Here is a 21,104-nt window from a genome sequence, read left to right as displayed (position 1 = left end):
CTGTTGATAACTGGAAACATGTTGCCTGGTCGGACGAGTATCTTTTCAACTTGTATCAAACAGATGGACACGTATGAGTATGGGGACAACCTCATGAACCCAAGTACCCTGCATGTTAGCAGGGGACTGTTCAAGCTGGTGGAGGCTCTGTAATGGTGTGGGATGTGTGCAGTTGCAGTGATATGGGGCCCCCAATACATCTAGATATGACTCTGACAGGTCACACATACGCAAGCATCCTATCTGATCACCTGCATCCATTCATGTCGATTGTGCATTATGACAAACTTGGACAATTATAGCAAGACAATGCGAAACACCACACGTCCAGAATTGCTACAGAGTGGCTCCAGGAACACTCTTCTGAGTTTAAATACCTCCACTGGCCACCAGACTTCCCAGACGTGAACTTTATTGAGCATATCTGGGATGACTTGCAACGTGCTGTTCAGAATAGATCTCCACTCCCTCGTACTCTTACGGATTTATGTACAGCCCTCCAGGATTCATTGTGTCAACTCTCTCCAGCACTACTTCAGATGTTATTATTGGAGTCCGTGCCACGCCGTGTTGCGGCACTTCTGTGTGGTCACTGTGGCCTTACGTGATATTAGGCAGGTGTACCACTTTCTGGCTCTTTAGAGTAAATGAGAATCACGATTGAATAATTGTTGAATCAAGCGCGTTTTGCGCACCGGATTTGTGGTGATTTCCAGTGCACACACAATGATTTGTCTCCGCTCATGTCATTTTTGCACACATATTGGAGCAGTTTAGTCCACAGATTACAGCATTTTTGCTACAGGTTACAATATTGTGCACAGACATCTACGAAATCAGATCTTTACGTGTGAACTGGCATATATGAATATGACGCTAGAAATCTAAAAAATCCTATAAGATCTGTTGAGTTTCCAAATTCACTTCCGACGTAAATATTTGAAAATTCTGATTGCTCTAAATTAAATCTGCTTATAATTACAAACTTTTGTTTATATATTAGTCATGTTAGTGGGCCTTTCCTCGGAGTTGATCGTACGCTAAATATAAAGTCTTTGGTTAATCGTAAGCCTGTGTGTACCGAACAGTAGAAGTTTTGTTCTGAATGATGTTTGGTAACAACATGTAGCTAGTGTCAGTGGGTCTAGCGTGGTTTGGAGTTGATGTTTTCATGTATTCGGTTTCACAGTTTGCAAGATTAAACGGAACTCAGATTCATTCACCCACACTTATAGGAGGCATAGGTAGGAAGTTGGCAATTTCGCAGCGTAAAATATAGTCTGCTTGCCTTGTAGAATCTGTTGTAATTTCTTGACTTACGTTAATGCAGAATGACATTTAATGTATTACTTCGTTAGATACATGCGCTTCTCATGTTAAAAGAATCTTTTATTTAATCTCTTGAAAGAAACCATCTGAAAGGCCGAGAAACCTTTGTAATATTATGCGGTGTGTAATGAATCAATCCGCGTTTCAGATATTTTGATACACACTCGCTCTAGTTTAATCCACTATATGTATAAGACAAGGCCCCATTCAGAGCTTGCTATACTTTACTGTTGCGTATTTTGTTCACCCAGTGTCAAAGTTGTATCTACAGGAAAGGAAGACACTGTTTTAACTTTCTTCACTTATTTTTACGCTATTTCTAGATTTACGGACTTGCTTTCTCAATTTCGTTATTACCCGTAGTAATATGTAGAGAGGCGAGAAATGGATTTGTAAAATACAGAAAAATGTTGTATCAGATAAAGGAAAATGGAAGTGTTTAACTTTTCTGTAATGGAAAGCCAGTGTTGGCTGCAACCGCAAGGCTATTTTATTTCAGAAAGAAATCGAACAAAACAATGTGGTTGGATGACAAGACACTTTGTATCGTACATCTGTAATAGGAAAACCGTAGAGGAAAATATACGAATTATTAATACAGCAAAAGCCATCCTCATACCTGTCACGCGTTTAGAGATGTTTTTCTTTACCGCAATTGCCAGGAATGGTTCCTTTGAGTAGAACGTGAATTTATTTCGAAAACCGAGCTTTTGCTCTGCCTCTAATGGCCTCGAAGCCAGTGGGACGTTGGTCTCGTCTTCTTCCATCCCCCCCCCCCCCCCCCTCCCCGGTTCCTGGAGAGATATCAAATGCATTATCCCAACACATTCTTAAGTGGCATAGTTTTTTAGCAATGATTTTTAAATGAAGGCATTGTAAGTATTTTATGTCTGCTGCAATTGTAGATTTGAATTAACTTTTGTTTTTATGAGGCATTCATATTTCTTCACACATAATAAAAAGTTATACTCCATCTGCTGAACATTAGTTGACTCAATCTGTAAAATAATGAATTAGTAATTCATAAATAATGCATTCTAATTTATTGATGACCAAAACCCAGCAAACACTTTTCTTGAGGTAACCACATTGTGCAGCACCCACATTCAAAACTAATAAACATCTATACTGGCATGACTGCAAGCCTGCAAAGTCATGTGGTATGCTGCACACAAGTTTAGAGTTTGTGGTAGGTTAGGATGTGTTGTGCACAGCTCTTTCCAGTCAGTCTTAGCCATGTTCCATGGTATTCATATCACTGGAACATGCAGGCCAATCCAGTTAGGCAGTACTGTCATGATTGATGAAATTACTGGCTGTATCTGCACGATGGCCTCCAGAGTGTCATCCATAAACTTTAATTCTTCTCTGAAATGCAGATGCAATGTTTCTATTTGATGGAGGGTGTTAACTAAGTATTGTGGTGTGTTGAGTTTGTCCTGCATTGACAACCATGACATTTGACTCCCTGAACATCTTTGCTTCATTCAGTTCACAGACTGTATCTGTGATACAGCATTATCAAATTCCCTCTGCATTCTTTGATGACAGTCATCTGGTGTCAGATATGTGACATTCCACTGTTAGAGCAGTGCATCAAACTTCCATAGTTCATTTTTGGAGATTTTCTTGCTGTTTAGCTTCATGTCAGATTGATGATGGGGCCGCCTCATGGTTGTCTGTCATACAGAGCGTTACACTGCGATTTCTTATTTGGACACATGCTTCCCATATGTTTAAGATTTTTTTCAGTTATTCCACATCCATAAGGACCTTTTCACTTGTGATCTGTGGAAAGTACATTAGCATATGTTTTTCTTTGCAGATATTTACTGTGTATTCTTATTGTTTGTCATGTTCTGTATCCTGGAAGATCTTCTTACTATCAATGTATTAGAAGGAAAAACACATCTAATCTAATCTGATCCTGTTAGCACCACATAGTAATTGTTTGTCATAAGGACAGTCCAGTTAAGGTTCTTGCATGCAAGAGATCAAAAATACCGGTCATCTGCTGCATTCATTGGCGTAGGGTGACGAGTATGGGGCAAGTCACGGGCACACGTTTTAAAAATGATTCCAGGTGTCTGCACTACATCACTATGGCTCAATGCTATTCACCTTGTAACTTCTCTTGGTGATATAAAGCAGCATTCTGTGTGTGATCAAGCATTTGCGTGTGCATTGTTGGCTTTGCAGAATGCACATTCATTGTTTACGCAAGCCCTACACAGTTTTCTGTTGGAGTTAACAAATTCAGCTGCCTCACTGACATTCAGTAAAATCACTATGCTTGCAATAGATGGTGTTATAAGATAGGTTGTTAAAGTGTTAAGGCAGTTCATGGGACCAGGTGTTTCAAGTTTGGGCACTGTAGGTCAAGGGTGAATAGCATACCAAGTGCTGCAAATCTCTTATACTACTCCGGTAAGGAACTTACATGGGGCAATAGCAGTATCCTCTTGTTGATAGTCATATGTTGCACCAAAAGAAGTCGTTAGGTGTAACATCAAAAAGTGGTTACTTATTTCTTAAGCTGATGATCTGTGCTAAAATTTTTACTTTCACTGCATTTCTGTGATATGTATTGTTAAACATTTGTGATCCAACCCTAGTAAGGCTTGTGTGCACAGGTCTCATTATGTCCAGACTCCTGACAAACCATTCTTTAATAACTTGCATTCTGAGAGAAAACTTGCAGAAGACAAATACATTATGCTGAATTTGGTCTTTGAGAATGTTTTATTAATCTTTGTGTTGTCACAACAATTGTACTGTAAGTAGAACAAATTGTTGCTTTGAAACCATTCAACAATGTTCTATACATATTAAGAAACTTAGTGCAAATGAATATAAAAGGCTGTGAGACATATCAGTGTCTTTGCTCGTTTAATGACTGTTTAGATTTATGTGGGCAAAGCTTTAGAATTAAAAATAAACCTTTTTATAAGCAAACTGAAATATAAACCCATATGTACGAAGAAGTTTCTTAGACGTTTCGCCATCTTCCTTGTTGACACATCTAATTTAAAAAATATATATTAAATTTTGGTGCAGGAGAAGAACTATCACAGTGAGAACTTGAAAGAATAAAAGATCGTACAGCACTGGTAACTCGAGTCAAAATGTATATGTGAATGTTAACGGAATATCTTAAAATTTATGTACAGTTGAAACAAGACAGTATGGTTGTGAGCTGGAAAGCTATCAATTGTTACTTTCTTACTGTGGCATTGTATTGGATTTCATGGAGGTGACCCTGATTTATGTCCATCGTATTGATAAAGTCATGAATCAAAGCAAAAAATTGACACCAGTGTGTTCACAATTTCCTTACACACACAGATTGAATGGGTTACCTGAAAGTCTAACTATTATTCTTGTATCACAAGTAAATAATACTACTAGGAAGACATCTGCTAAGTGACAGATGCATATTAGCAGAATTTGTCAAAACATGGAACAAGAACCTATAATGATGTAACAAATGAATGAGAGTAAAGTTTTTTCCCTTTCCTGGCATTGTAAAGAAAGTTTCTGCCTCCTGCTACTTGAATAAAACTGAAACCAAGGTTGACTGTACACTGAATTTGAGAAAAAGTTGCAAAATACAGACTGGAACAATATGCCCCATACCCATGGTGTAAATGAAATATTGTGTTCCATGTCATAGACAGGCTACTTTGAAAATTGTTTTCCTAATAAATTAACTGGTGGAAGCAGATTAAATGCATCAAATCCTGGTTTACAAATAGGATCAGATTAACATTCAAAACTAAGAAAACACTATACTTGGCATCAAGGGACTCGGATGTTGTGGTTAAATCACATTACAAACTGTACTGTAAGCAAAGCATCAGAGCATCACAACGCATGTACTTATAAGAAAAAATAAGCTCCTCCAGCAAAACGCTAAAAACTGTTTGGGACACAATAAAAATAAAACAAGAAAAACAAATTAATAAAGCAAAGAAATTTCTTTAAAAGTAGATATGAACTGATTAAAGATAGCTAAAAAGTGTACATAGGTTTTTTCTGTCAGTAGCAGATAATTTAGGTTTGAATTCTTCCTTTGCATATAGCCTACCGTTCCTAAGGATAGCCCTCTGGAACAAGGTTAATGAAATTCAATGTCATCTTGCATATCCAAAATCAGCTTGCAATGTTATCAACTCTCTTAATCAATGTTAAAGGGGCTATGATGAAATCAGTTGTAAAATAATGAACTTAGTAACATACTGATTTACTTATGTAATGATTCTTTTCAATGTTATTTTCTCAGAGGGGCTTAAACATGCTGCTGTCAACTCAATTCACAAAAAGGAACAGAGAACATTATTAAAGGATTACCAACTCATCTCACTACTGCCACAATTTCCAAACTTTTCTGAGATCATCATGTACAATGGACGTTATACACACTTTGTACAGGAAAACTCACACAACAGCAAATAGTTTGGATTTCAAACAGGATTGTCAACTGAACTGGCTGCATTTACATTGATAGATGATATATTAGAACCAGTAAGTCGGAAATTGTGACTATTAGGAATACTATTTTTGTCTTACCTAAGGCTTTTGATTGTGAGAACCACTATGTCCTAAAACAAAAGTTAAAATATTATAGAATAATAGGAATGGCAGGTTCATTGCTTTTGCCTTATCCAAATGCCTAAGAAATCTATATCAGTTCCATGTCAAACACATTGTTACAGGTACTCAGAATTTGAAGCAATCAGACATGGTGTGTACGACAAGGTTCAATTTTGGGTTCTTTGTTTCAGATGTACATAAATGGTCTAGCACTTGCCGTTTCAATAGATGCTAATAATATATTTTAAAAATCATTAGAGAGTTCAAGACAAATGGATTATCATTGAATTTTAACAAGACCAATACTTGGAGCTCAGTGCCAATGGTAGAGCTCCATAGGCATTAAAAATAGTTTTATCAGATGAAGTTTTTGGGACTACAGGTAGAGCACAACCTCAATTGGAAGACACACTCCCGAAAGTAATGATGCACCTTTGTTCAACTATGTTTGCGGTATGCGTGATTAAATGTCTTTTAGATAATGTGGAGTTTACAGCTATGGAGAACATGTTCGCAGAAACTCTTAATTTAATTTTTTTATGGTAGTTTATAATCAGAATTATAAAACTCATTTCACTGTGTTGCACTTGAGTAAAACATGCAGATTTGATTCCTTTCTATGTTCCAACCCACTCTTTGTGGAATATGACATTCATCATGTAATGCAGAACCACCAAGTATTTGACTGTTTTATGAAAGACCAGCACAAAATCGTTTGCTGGTATAGCAAAAAACTTTACTATCCTACAAGATAGAGTATTTGATCATTGCTGCACAAGTCCTCACACTACAGTGGTTTAAAAGTTGTGTTTTATTTTCTGCCTTTGAAACACTTGAGTCTTGTGTGTAGAAAATATAGGTTCATTCTGGCAAAGAAGAAAACAGCAGCCAGCTATTTACTCACACAAATAGTGCCAAATCGAAGTCCATCTTTGGATGGCTGTTCACATTTAGATAAACATCTGTTGATGTTTACCTTAGCTGTTGGCTCTTTATTCACTCTTCTGGAGAAAGGCCGTTGGAGTGGCTGATGCCATTGAAAATTCAGCATCATTATGTTGCAGTGTTTAGCACCTGTGTTCTCCATGTAGGGAAGAATATATTAATCAGTTTTTGTGACACTGACAAAACAAAAATTGCAACACCAAAAAATAATTAACATAAAGTAATGAAACTTCAGGAATTCATTTGTCTGACATGTTTAAGTGATTAACATTGCAAGATCAAAGGTTAATGTAAGCATGAGGTAAGCCACTGCAAATGTGAAATACTCGAAAGTTAATAACCAGTGTATCTACCACAATGTCGAATGCAAGCATGCAAACCTTCATGCATTGTGTTGTACAGGTGCCAAATGCCAGTGTGTGTGGTGGAATTCCATGCTCGATCGCATATGTGCTCGATTGGAGATCGATCTGGTTATCGAACGTGCCAAGGCAATGTGTCAATGTACAATAGAGAATTTGCGTTACCAAAGTGGTATGTGGGCAAGTGTTATGTTGGAAAGTAACCACTGGAATGTTGTTTGTGAATGGCTGCACAACAGATCAAATCACCAGATGGACCTACAAATTTCCATTCAGGATAGTTGAGTGAACTTTTGCTGTGATAGGAAGTCACACCCTGGACCATTACTCCATTTAGGTTCAATGTGTGTAGCAAGCAGACTGTCTGGTTGCAGACCCTCAACTGGCATCATCCTAACCAACGCTCAGCTACGACTGGCATTGAGGCTAAACCAACTTGCATCAGAAAATAAAACACACCTCCACCCTGCCCTCCAGTGAGCTCTCACTTGCCATCGCAGAAGTCACAAATGGCGATGGCTTGGGGTCAGTCGAATGCATGCTACAGAGGATGATGTGCCAATGTGGTGCCAACTACTGCTCAAATTTCTGCTGCAGAAGCAGTACAATATGCCAAACATGATGGTCTTAGCTCTCGGTAGTGCCACATGGCAGGGTGGAGCCCCTTCTTCTTGTGGCCGCGCAGTCTTGTGGCCGCGCAGTCTTGTGGCCGCGCAGTCTTGTGGCCGCGCAGTCTTGTGGCCGCGCAGTCTTGTGGCCGCGCAGTCTTGTGGCCGCGCAGTCTTGTGGCCGCGCAGTCTTGTGGCATTCAAACTAAGTGAGGTGTTGATAAAGGCGTCTTCGTTGCCGTAAAGGCATTCTTGACTAACATCAACTCACAACGTCCACTCTCAAAGGTAATTACGCTCACAATCATTACAGCGTGTATTTAAAGCAAACCTGATTTGCTTCTTCATAGTGGTGTTACAAGTGTCATTCTTATGCGTCTGGCTTGAAATTTGAATAGACATCATCTTTGAGACGTAGAAACATGCCTACCAACTTTTGTCACACAGCTCTGTCTTGGTGCCACAAATTTTTTTCCCATCGATATACACGCATGCGCACGCACGCACATGCACAAAAGGATTTGCCACATGTAAGACTGTATATGAGCATCAAAAAGGTGCTTTATTCACTATTTTTGTGAACAGTGTCAGTAAACATTGCAACATAATTATGCTGTATTTTCACTTGGCACCACCACCCTTAGGATCTTTCATCTCAAGGAGGAATAAAGAACCAAATGCTAATGTAAACATTGACAAATGTACATGTACATGTGAACAGCCACCAGAGGATAAAGTTATCACTCCTTTAGCACATAGCATATTGTTCAGATTTACATTTTCTGTTGTAAGTTTCCTTGTTGACAAATCTCTTGTCTTCCTTCACATGCTGCCTGTTTTCAGATCAGAAAATAGTAAATGTTGACAAAAGTTGATAATGTACAAATATTGATTTATTGTCTTTGGCCTTTAAGTAAATGCACATCCTGGATTCCTGTGTTTTTCATCATAACAACGTTACAAGTTGTAAAACTTGTTCAGTTTATTTGCCCTTCACAAAGAATGATTGATGAAATTTTTTATATTTCTGTAATTGCAGTGACACCTATATTTTTCCTATTTCTTTAGCTTCATATGAAGTAATCTGTTCGTACAGTGTAACATGCAGCACTCTAGCTTGGAGATGGGGAGGTGAGCCAAACATGGGGAAACTGTGTGGTGGATTATTGAGTGTGTTCTGGAATACGTGCCTGCTCGGGTGCAGTTTTTAGGCAGCTGTCCACTTTTTTAGATAAATGCTGTGCTAGTCCCCAAATGCCGCCTCAGGGAATATGGTACACAGGTAGTTACAATATAAGACACGGAACAAAGTTTGCATGAGTTCAGACAAATAGCATATGCAGCTTCCCTCCCTCACATTAACCTTAATGACTGAGACATCAGGAAGGGCATCTGACCACAAAGTTAAGTATTGAAATGCAATTTGCCAAAAGCCTGAAAAAAATACTATATTAGGTGGGATGAACGAAGAAGAAGAAGAAGAAGAAGAACAAAGGTGATTTCAACTCAAATCATACAGGTCATGTCAACTCAAGGCCATGAATTTCTCTGGGAAAAAAATAGACCTCTATTATAAATGTTAAGAAATAAAGTACTTTTGTTTTATGTTAATAACTCTTACAACAATAGAGAACAAAAAAGATAACTAATAAACCAATATTACTGGAGACATTTGTGTTAAAGCTCGCTCTTAGTGTGTTGAAATTTAGTTGACACCCACACACTAATGGGCTTCCCTAACTTACAAATTTAAGACAAAAATATGAAATTTTAAGTTAATTATTCCACTAAAATTTTTTTTAAATGTGGAATCTATCTTTTGTCACATTACCAGATATACTGATGTAATTATAAACATTGTTTTCTCTGCTATGTAAATAGCTATTTATAAAAATGTAAAAAAATTGCATTTTTGTGAGTTTTTACAAATTATTTACCTGATAACCCCCATCCGAAAACTTTTGAGAATTACACAAAGTATTGCTTGGGTAAGATGTTACTAGTGAGTATAAGCTCAGTGGGCAGTATTTTTATGCACGAAATGTGATGTATGGTTTCAAAACCTAAATACTGCTATCTCAGCAGCCACCTATACAGAAGGTACAGTTACTGACACTGATACCAGGTAGCTACTCTAAGCAGTAGATACTGAAATGCGTACGTACTTCCTCACATTATTTGATTTCAAAAGCTAGTAAAATAACAAATAAGAAAGGTATTTGGGCATGCCCAGTTTCTTATTGTGGGCATTTGTTGCAAGATGATAAGATTACTGTTGCTCTGGAATATTACCTAAGTGATGACAATGATTGCCGCAGCCTAAATCCTAACCAGGCTGATGTTATCTCTGTTAGTGAAAATCGTGAAAAACTTATAAAGGTAAAAGATATATGACAAGATAAATAAGAGAAGCATATCTTATAATGAAAACGGAGAAACGGAATTTAAAAACTGGTTTCAAAAAATTATAGTTCTTAGACCAGAATGGGTAAGTTGCCAGCGAGTGAAGGAAGTATGCACGTCTATTTACTGCAGTAATTTGAAACTTGTTTGTTTCGCAATAAGCAGTTTCACAGGAAAGAAGTACACAGAGATGGACCTGACACTTGTGTGTGTATATCTAGAGCCACAAGATAAATGTTGCTTGCAGGAGTGTGCAATGTGTTGTGGTGCTGAAGTGATGATTGTTGAAGCATTTCACTGTCAGGATACTGATAATGACATAACCCTTGCATTGTGGGAGGGAGGAGAGTTGGTGAAGACAGTAGGACGAGAGAAGTTTGTTACAGAGGTCAAGTATTGAGTCATGAAAGGAATAGGTCACGATCATATCCAGAGGATACAGAGACAGGTCATAGCAGGAATAAAATCGGCCACATCCCAGAATACTGAAACGTTAGTTCTTCTTTTTGACTTTGCTGAGAACTGGTCTGTTGCTTTGCAGAACAAAATTCAAAGTTACCACCGGCACACATCACAGGTATCAATATTCCATGTGTTGCTCACTTTGTGGAACATCACACAGTTTTGCTATTGTCAGTGATCATATTATTCACGACAGTGCACATGCAAGCTACACTGTCAACATGGTAATTGATGACATAGCATCTAGAGGCCAAGCATTTCTAAACAAGTGTATGTGACTGATGCTGCAGCATCTCATTTTAAAGACTGCTTTCAGCTTACGAGCTCGGTCAACACTGTAGTACAGGAATTAAGACAAAAAAGGGTATTTGCAGCAACAGGTCATGGGAAAAGTGCATGTGATGGAATAGGAGGTCTCTAAATATCAGCAATAAGATTTAATCTCCAGCATGAAGCTGTTGATGCTATAAAAGATGCTACTGTTGCTATGAAGCCTGTGGTAGGAATTCAACTAGGTCATTACTGGGTTGCATCCCGGATTGACGTGTACATTAAAAGAATGGTTCTCCGTGAAATGCAGCCTGTTACAGTCTGTGATATGTAGAGACCACAGCATACGTTAGAATACTTTGTAGTGAAGCACTTCATGTCTTGCGTGTATGACAATCAGTGATGGGTGGGACAGCTAGTGTCTCTAAAGAGCTGCAAGATATAACTATGTCCTTTATGGCACCTGATGGTCCTGTTAATGATTTCAAATGGTTATCATCAAAAGATCAGTGTTCAGTTCCCATTATCCCTAATACTGCTCTTGTTTGATCATTCTAGTCCATGTGCAAATTCAGCTCAGCTATAAAAGTCAATGAAAAGCGGATGGAAAAAACTCTATTTCAATGGTACAGTGTCGATTGTTACATTGGAGGCAATTTTAGTTCATGGAAAGTCATGAAGAAGTGAAATCATAATAGAAGACAACAATATAATATCATGAAAAGAAAAATGGGTATAAATATTCTGTATCTCATTTTTACTGCAAAATGCTTTTGAACAAGATTAGTGATTATTTCTCCACTCACATATAATGTTGTAAAGTAATTATTTTGATTCATAAATACCAGTTCCACTCAACATTTACTTGAAATCAGCAATCACTTTCAATATTTAAGTGTCCATGATTTTTTTTACCTTGACAGTAGAGCTAGGTGTGCCTAAAAAATTTCTCACATTTTGTACAGACAAATATTGCCCTCTCTGATTGTACATTCCCTAAGTACAATGACCAACTGACATACCATGACGTTTTTAGAACATTTATGGTGGGGATTTGGGAGAAAATAATTTATAAATAACCAACAAATTTCAGATTCTTTCATCTTTATGTACAAATATTTTGACAGTTTAAGTATTTCATGCATTAATGTCTGACAGTTAGCAGTTCTTCCACTTTACCAGCCGGAGTGGCCGACCGGTTCTAGGCGCTTCAGTCTGGAACCGCGCGACCACTACAGTCGCAGGTTCGAATCCTGCCTCGGGCATGGATGTGTGAGATGTCCTTGGGTTAGTTAGGTTTAAGTAGTTATAAGTTCTAGGGGACTGATGACCTCAGAAGTTAAGTCCCATAGTGCTCAGAGCCATTTGAATCATTTTTCTTCCACTTTATCATTTCTCAAGACAGTTAACATCCTGTTACTCTTTGTATTTTTGAAACATAACTTTGAAATTCACAAAAAGTTACAAGTTTTCATAGTATATTTTTCCAAAAAAAGAAAAAGAAAAGAAAAAAGCTCAGAAGTGTGTGTGTGTGTGTGTGTGTGTGTGTGTGTGTGTGTGTGTGTGTTTTAATTGTCTCATAGTATTGGGAACAAAGTATTTATTGAAAATAAATTAAGATCTCTATCACTTTTGGTTCCTTTATTACAACTTTACCTTTCGTTACAACATTTCCAGAAATACTCTCATTTAGAGAGGTCTGTAGCATTTTAACAAATCATCAGAAAATCAAAATATTATAGTTTTGGAGAAGTATCATGTAGAATTTCAACATATATTTTTTCAGCAAACTTTGAAATAGTGATGTGACACAATCGCTCTTGACTTGTATGATTTGCACTACCAGTTCATCCAGTATTGTTTTGATTTTATTCTGTTAATACATATATTATTGGCATGTTCATTCATTAATTTATTCATCATGTTCTGTGGGTACCATCATGAAGGAGAGCCACCAGTGATATGGAACAGGTCTAGGTATACACAGAAGCATCTCTAATAAACTGCAAACTATTGTGAAACTGTGCTTACACAAGCAAAATTTTTCCTAATAAAATTCACAGGAAAACTACTACTTTGAGAAAAGATGCTTATTCAGTTATATTAAACAGCTAATACAGTAGTTGTTTTTGTTGCTGACATAGTATCTTCATCCCCATTTTGCTATTTATTGAATTGCTACAGTTGTGTGTGCTATCATTATTTGTCATGTATCTGCAGCAGATAATATTATATCTTTTTATTTTCTTTTGAATTTATAGTATATTTGATTTCGTGCTTTGTTATGTGAGAGGTGGTTTGAAGAAGCTTGCGGCAAAATAGAGAAAGCCATTCTGAACCATAGACAGGAAGGCATAATATATACAAACATAAAATTTTTCTATCTTCTTTGAGGCTGTGTAAAACATAGTTCAACTCAAACTAATTTTTATTATTAGTAACAAGTGGCATGAAGGAGTTAATGTATTCACAAGTTAGTGTAAAGATTAAAAAACTATTAATGAGGCTTTGAAAAATGGCTTAACTGAACTTGGCGATTAATTTGCCTGAGTGTTAATATGAAGTGAGATAGATGGCATTTGTGAGGAGGGTATTAGAAAACCTTATCTGTATATCCATGTCATGTTTTTACTTTCTGTAGTTTTTGTAAATTCTTGGCGATATTTTATTTAAAGGCTGTAGGCTATGGTCCAGGCGTATTTCTGTGTCTAGCATTTCATCTTCCATTGCTGGAGACATTGTCAGAGGCTTTGACATCTCAGAAAGCAGTTACAATCACAAAGTAGCTCAGCAGGATACTCAGAAGACATGAAACTGACACAGTTTAAATCAATAAAGAAAGTACACAGATATCACTGCAAAATATCTATGCCCACTGCTTGCCACAGCAGCAGTATATAAAATCTCTTGCAAATTTGGTTTTTCCCTGCCTTGCAACACCAATAAATCAGCATTAGCCGATCATGAACTGGGACTAGGGAACCACCAAATTTGTTTCTCTGACACCGTGATTTTATCAAGATCGAATATTTATTACACAAGGAAGTAAAGAGAGGCCATAGAAATTTAAAAAACACAATCAAAATTAACAGAAAAATAGTAGTAGTTCTGTTAGATAAATTGTGGACATTAGTAATAAATAGAGCTCCATAATACAAGTCATTGTGGCTCTGCAATCTTGGACAACTGTCTCAAGGCATCACAAACTCTGTTGTCTGAATATTTATAAGTAGTTGGACTTGCAGAGCTAGTTTGAGGTTGTAACTGCTCTTTGAGTTGTTATGGCCTATGATGTCTCCAGCATTAGGCAGAGAAATTGGCCTTGGATCATGACTTGATGCCTGTGACGCAAATAATAACAACAATGCAAATACCGGTTGTGACCTGCATTGTATGATTTCTGTACACTGCTTAAAGCAATAGTCTGTTTAGTGGAGATTTTGTTAATTTCCTTCCTCGGCCTTTCCCAATCTGAGCTTGTTCTTGTCCTTTAATGACCTTCTTTCTTCCATGTGTTGATTTTATTCACAACTGGTACCCAACTGCGTGTAAAATAATTAAAACACCATTTCATTTAGTGTGCTCTCTGCCCTCAGTAGTTCACATAAGGCTAATATTTAATGCTGATTTGAATGAGTAGCATCAATGGTTCATTTAGTATCTAGACAGTGTTTGGTATGATTGAGATTGGCCTTTTTTATTATATTTGTGTAATCAAGATTAGTAGCATCATCATTGTCAAAAATGCTGTGTTAGAAATACCATCTTAGCTATAAGGATGATTGCTTGTTAGAGACACTTTTTTATTTTGTGTTTCTCAATGCAATTGACATTGACAGACAGAGTAAATATAATGCATTTCTATTTGACTGAAATTTATTAATATGCTCCATGTTTGCTGTCTTTAAAAGAGAGAATTCAGTTAAATTGGTGTCTAATGGTGGCAGAGTCATCATTTGTGCCATAGCTTTTGTCTGAGAACTTTGTTTCATTCATGTCATCATTTTTATTTTCTTGTTTAATAATGGCCCAGAAATTTTTTTTGCTTAATTTGGAAGATTTGTACATCTTGTGTGTGATACATCTTGTGCATTTAATGATGTTTTGCGAGATCTTTGTCTATAATGAGTTCCTGTAGATTAGATATTGATTGTGGTCAGTCTTTCATGGAACTTATACCTTCTTGTTCATGCTACTATGTTGTATTTTGGGATCCATTACTTTAGTTGTGTTGGGTTTATTTTAGGAGATATAAAATTTGATAAATACATACAGGAATGTGTGTCTTTAACAACAACATTGTGTTCACTACACCTATTGCCGTATATGGTGTGTTGTACAAATTATGTAAGGCATCTGGGTTGGTAGTACCAAATTTCATCCAGATGAAAGTACTTTTGAATTCTGTCTTAATATGTTGTACTGCCAAGATCTGATAATCATGTCATATTGAACTTATCTACTGTGTACTGCCACGTGTGGCATAAACAATGATAATCTTGTATCCTTTTCTATTTTTTGCTAATTTTCTATATAATATTCACTGCCATGCCTAAATGCATTTTCTAATCAATAATGTTTAATGAATTAATACATAAATGCCTTGTGCAACATTGAAAGACTAACATAGCAAAGACAGTTTTCATACTATGCGTCTCCACTAAAACCTTTACTTCTTTCCTTGGAAAAAGTCTCAGTTTAGTGTCAATGTGAAAAATGTATATAATAGAAGTGTAGCTGTAATCTTGTCAGTGTAAGGAATTTATATAAATTTTATTATTGTTACAGTGTTTTCTTCCCGTTATTCATCTTGACACCAGCAGCAGCTGTTTCAAAAAATCAATATTGTGAGGAATGGGATTTGAGGTAAACAGATTTCAGGGTGAAGTCGATGAGGAATTAGTTTGCCCAATATGCTCAGGTGTTCTTGAGGATCCTCTACAGGTGAGTTTTTGTACTAAATTGTGAAGAGTGAACTGTTCATATTTTGTACATTTAAAGAGGCTTTCTGTATTTTTATTAGGCCCCCATATGTGAGCATGCATTTTGTCGTGAATGTATTCAGGAATGGATATCAAGACAACCAACATGCCCAGTTGACAGACAGAATATCACTTCAGCACAGCTGAGGCCTGTGCCACGTATTTTAAGAAACTTGCTCTCCAGGTAAACAATTTTTTTAAGGACTTATCAGTAAATCATATTTCTATGCAGTTCAGTTGTTAATTCTCAGAGAAACATTGATATAGTGTTTCACCAATGACTGAACCAAGTTAATAACAAAGTTTTGTTTGCTTGTGCTGTTTTATGTGAAACATAAACTCGTTCCTTTTCTTTCCCCCTACCAGTAATCTGTCTTTTCGGGCCTAAAACTTTGGTCAATCTTCAACTTAATTTTATGCATTTCTCTTCATTATTGGGCGGTATTGCATTATTTACTTTATGCAATACATCACATCGCATTTCCTTACATTGTAATTCCCCCTCCCCCCTCCTCAATATTGCTCGTCTGTGCCTCTTGTCGCATAAATTTTTATCCTTTTTTTCTAGTAGATTGCAACTTTTCTTTTCCCACAAGGACTTCAATCAGTTACTTATATGTTTGATTTTCCCTTTGAAGAGGGGACCTTGCTCATCATCCACATACCTTTGTAATCATTGCTATTCTCACATATGAATTTAGCAGTGTATCTGTTGTGGTTTTATTTTTTACTGTATAGTAAGACTGATGCATTGAAACTTACATCTTTTATTGTTTATGTAATAGTTTCTGGCATAGATAGGGGAAGTGGGACATTTGTTCTATTTGTCTTTCATCTTTGGTGTAATTGCGTGAACTCCTAGGTCCCTGACATTACAGTACCTTTAGAGATACTCAGCCGTGCCAGCTCACATTCACCCAAGTGTGAGGTCACGAATATCTGGGGAAAAAGAGAAAGTTGATACTGACTGTCCCCTTATGCTTCGCTCATTGCTGAGAGTAAGTCTGAGTAAGCAGTCGTTACCTCTTCTGTTGAGATTGGGGTTGATATGCTGAAAGGCCCAGACAAGTGCAGAGGTTGTGCTTGCTTTGGGAGCTCCAACACTAGACAAATGATGGAAGCCTTGTAGAAAATAGTGAGTGTATCAAAAAGAGGCCATTATCATTGGGCACATTGGGTGCAATTGGCTGCTAAACATGGCTCATGTTGACATGAATGATGCCTGCTGCTTGGGTTTAGTTCCTACAGGTGTCCAGTTGAACTGAAGACTACTGTCATATATTGTGGAAACTGATCTAAAATTTTGCAGGATGATTTCCAGAATCACTTGTTGTCAACTGGTTTGGAGCAGAGTGCAAGGCTTTTAAGCCAGATGTCCAGACAATTCTGTGATCATTTTTTGATGTGGATTTCTCAATCTCTGCCACCAGAAGGAAAATTTGTGGCAGGAGGAAAATTTTAGGGCTACCCTTAACAGGTCAAAAATGCAATACACACAGAAAATGGGTACTAGGGTAGCAGAATATAGTTTATGTACATTGTAGGTATTTTAGGGCAGAGAAACAGGCCTATGAATTACATTCTGGTTTTGGAGAGTTTAATATGTGAACCTCATTAATTACAGAGAATAGCATACAGCATGGCAGATCAGATAAAGAAAATGTTAATGCAATATTAGTTAACTGGAGAAATGTCACTGAAAAGTCCCCAGAACTAGTCTGTTATAAATGGTGATAATGCCCTCATAATACTTGGCACAGAAGTCAGAAGTTAATAGCAGTTAATGCTAATGGGAATATGTATTGTAAAGATATGCTCAACGTAGGTGTTGCAAGCATGTTTGTAGCTGTAATTAATATATCTGGGCAGCTTTGTCAGATTTGAAGTGTGAAATAATTTGAGTGACATTAAATGGGGATGGTGATTCAAAAGTGGTAATTGAGTGCTATTTTGGAAGTGTTGTTGACTCACAAAGGATGTGGCTTACAAAACCTGCAACTGACTAATACTATGATACTGATATAGGAAACTGAACAAAGAATATAAGAAAGCAAAAACTTCATAAAACCACAAAACTTAATGGACTGGGTTATGTCTCAGCAGTGGAAGGTGTGAGATATTGCAAGTCCTCAAGGCCTGATGTTGTGCAACTACAAGGTATATAACTTTGCTTCCACTGTTTTTTTTCCCCCAACATTTGAGGCTTTAATGAAAGATATTGGTTACACATGTATCATTCAAAGTATTTTCCATTGCTGGCCACTACTTTTTCCCATCTTTCAGGCAGTGTAAGAATCCCGCATCAAAATAATTGTTTATCTTTTGAAGCGATCCACGAATCGATCCAATTTGTGACTTCTTCATGAGATCAGAAGTGTTGGTCAGCCAGGCCATATGCCATTGCTCTAAACAGGTGATAGTCAGAGGGAGCAATGTCGGGAGAATACGGCAGGTAGGGTAGGACTTCCCATTTTAACGTTTCCAAGTACATTTTGACTTATTTTGCTACGTGGGGTCGAGCGTTGTCGTGCTGCAAAATCACTTTATCAGCCATTTGTCTTTTAATGCTCTGCTCAAATGCATTAATTGCATTTGATAACGAGCATCTGTGATTGTTCCGCTTGGTTTTAACGCCTCATAGTACACGATGCCAAGCTAGTTCCACCAAATGCAGAGCATAATCTTGAAGCTGTGACCATTCGGTTTGGCCTTCGACGTGGAAACATGGCATATCCCCATGAGTTTTTGCATTTAGGGCTATCGTAATGAGCCCATTTTTCGTCCCCAGTCACAATGCGAGCAGAAATCCCTTCCGTTTTTGCCTCTGAAGCAACTGTTCACAAACATACAAATGCTGATCAATGTCTCTTGGTTTCAGCTCACATGGGACCGAAGTTCCTTCTTTCTGAATCATGCCCATAACTTTGAGGTGTTTCGAAATGGCTTGCTGAGTCACTCCCACTAATCGTGCCAATTCTTGAGTTTGAGGTGAGTCTTCCCTCAGCAATGTCTCCAATTCTACATATTCGAAAACATTCTCTCTTCCACCACTATGCTGGTATAAGATGTTAAAATCACAGTTCTGGAAATGTTGAAACCACTCATGACACATTCTTTCACTAATAGCGTCCTTACCATACGCACTTGGGAGCACTCGATGAGACTCGGCCACTGTTTTCTTCATATTGAAACAAAACACTAACACCTCCTGCAGATGATGAGAATTAGGCTCATAAACTGACATTTTCAATCAAGAACAACTTTATAATGCAGACACAAATTGCCAAATGTTTGAATGAGGTTATGTTGACCGAGGTCCAAGATAACTGCCTGACGTGTGCAATCTCTTTCTTTCAACTGCTACTTACCGTTGTCTCCACCTATTGGTAAATGGCAGAAGCAAAGTTGTACACTTTCTATTTATTAGAGCTACTGACTGTGCTCTCATTCTTCATCACTGAAACCATAAATGTGGCTAGCCTCAATCAGTATTAGTTCTCTATGTAGTTTGGGTACTGACGTTGTGGAGATTTGTCTCCATGTTTGTTGCACCTTATTCTGAGTTTCCTTTTTGATGTTACCTTGCAAAGTGAAACATAATTGGTATAGTATGTTTTGTGAGAACTTCCAAGCAACCTTTTTAGACTGTGCAAAATTCCTCTGTTATCATTTGCTGTCTTCAACTGCATTATTTGATGTCTTAGTGGATCATTCACATGCTAGGTCACACATCTGCCAAATCAGCTATCATATTATAATTACAATCCCCTCCTACATTGTGTGTCATGTATAGTCTTTTGATGGCAGCTCTTTGGTTAACAATACCATACATAGTAAGAAGCTTTCATGTTTAATGATCTGCAGATAAAATGTCTTATTGATTCAGTATGTCAGGCAAAATCTGTATTAAGTTAGAATTATTATTCTGATTTCCTGTTTCTGATTGGTTTATTTACTTCTGGAAATGTGTTTGTTTCCCAGTGGTCTACATGTCTCATAAACGTTATGCATTGTCACTTCTTTCCTCTATCTGGGTCTTCTGCATAAAATTCAGCATCAGTTGGGAGCCTCCTTACTGGAAGGTTTCTTCTTTAGATGTAAGAACTACTTTGATTACCCAACACTTTATTTGCAGAAAAAAGATTTTTCCAGGTAGAGAAACACTTTTATAACAAACGTTAGACATTATCTGAGGTTATTTGTGGTGGACATAGCTAGAATGGCTAGATGGAACCATACTTAGTCTGTAGAGTTTTTGACACAGTTGCTGTTGCCAGTAATGAACTGCTGACTCATTTACAGTGCAATGGTAAATTTTATGAGTAGGAGAGCTGCAGAATCACTTTTAATGGTCAAAACAGCTAAATCTAGAATATGGTAGTGCCAGCAGGTTGCATTTTCTCAACAGTGCAGGGTGTAACGGCACCTATTAAAGGCTTTACTTTACCAAAGTATGTGATACCCTCCAAATTCAACCAGTTTAACGAGTATTTATGATTATAGAAAAGTTATTGTGTATGTTAACAATGATTGCATAACATGTCTCCACAAACAGTCAACCCATTAAATTATACTGAATAACTGACCCACACAAAAGTTAATATCACTTGATCACGGATACAGCAAATGTCGTCGTGTAAAAACACTAAGTTCATCTTAAATAATTAATATGAAGTACAAAAAATAGTGACCAACTGACGTATTTTGGATCTCCTTAAATAAAAATCACCCACCGAAACCTATTTGTTCACTAGGACCGTTTTCACTCAGTATTCATGTAAACACTCCTATTTTAGACAAAAACCAATGTAATTCTTAATCATTCATGTTATTTACTTATTTAGGCAAATTAGAGAAGTCAATTGACAAACTTCTAAAAAACTGCCTTTTTGTAACAAAGAATTATCCTGTCAAGTCAAAAAACCTGTCTGTCATTTTAATAACCTGTTAAATTATGTCACTTGATATAAATTAATAACTTTTCTGCACAATTTACGATAACAGATGTACGTGTCACTTATAAACTATATCTCTTGTTAGTAGTTCTTTGACAAGGTTATAAATACAAGCAGCAGCGATTACCATAATGCATTTTAATGGCGCCAACCTAACATCAAGTGCTAACAAGCTCTGTAAATGGGAGTGAAATA

The 21,104-nt window shown here is 37.0% G+C and overlaps 1 protein-coding gene across 2 annotated transcripts in view; it reads left to right on the top strand.

Moving 5' to 3' along the window:
- Positions 1-1,097: 1,097 nt before the first annotated feature.
- Positions 1,098-21,104, top strand: part of LOC126480778 (E3 ubiquitin-protein ligase NRDP1) — a 57,919-nt gene continuing 37,912 nt past the window's right edge. The window contains exons 1-4 of one of the 2 annotated variants that reach the window (XM_050104081.1): positions 1,098-1,244; positions 5,612-5,853; positions 15,761-15,916; positions 15,996-16,138. In XM_050104081.1, coding sequence (XP_049960038.1) covers positions 15,827-15,916; positions 15,996-16,138 — 233 coding nt within the window. In that variant the 5' untranslated portion in view covers positions 1,098-1,244; positions 5,612-5,853; positions 15,761-15,826. The remainder of the gene's footprint in view (positions 1,245-5,611; positions 5,854-15,760; positions 15,917-15,995; positions 16,139-21,104) is intronic. The other variant, XM_050104080.1, reaches the window with a different exon arrangement.

Source organism: Schistocerca serialis, chromosome 5 (genome assembly GCF_023864345.2).
Source record: "Schistocerca serialis cubense isolate TAMUIC-IGC-003099 chromosome 5, iqSchSeri2.2, whole genome shotgun sequence".
Taxonomy (NCBI): Eukaryota; Metazoa; Arthropoda; class Insecta; order Orthoptera; family Acrididae; genus Schistocerca; species Schistocerca serialis.
The sequence above is the reverse complement of the archived record's forward strand: the minus strand, read 5'-3'. Positions and strand labels throughout refer to the sequence as shown.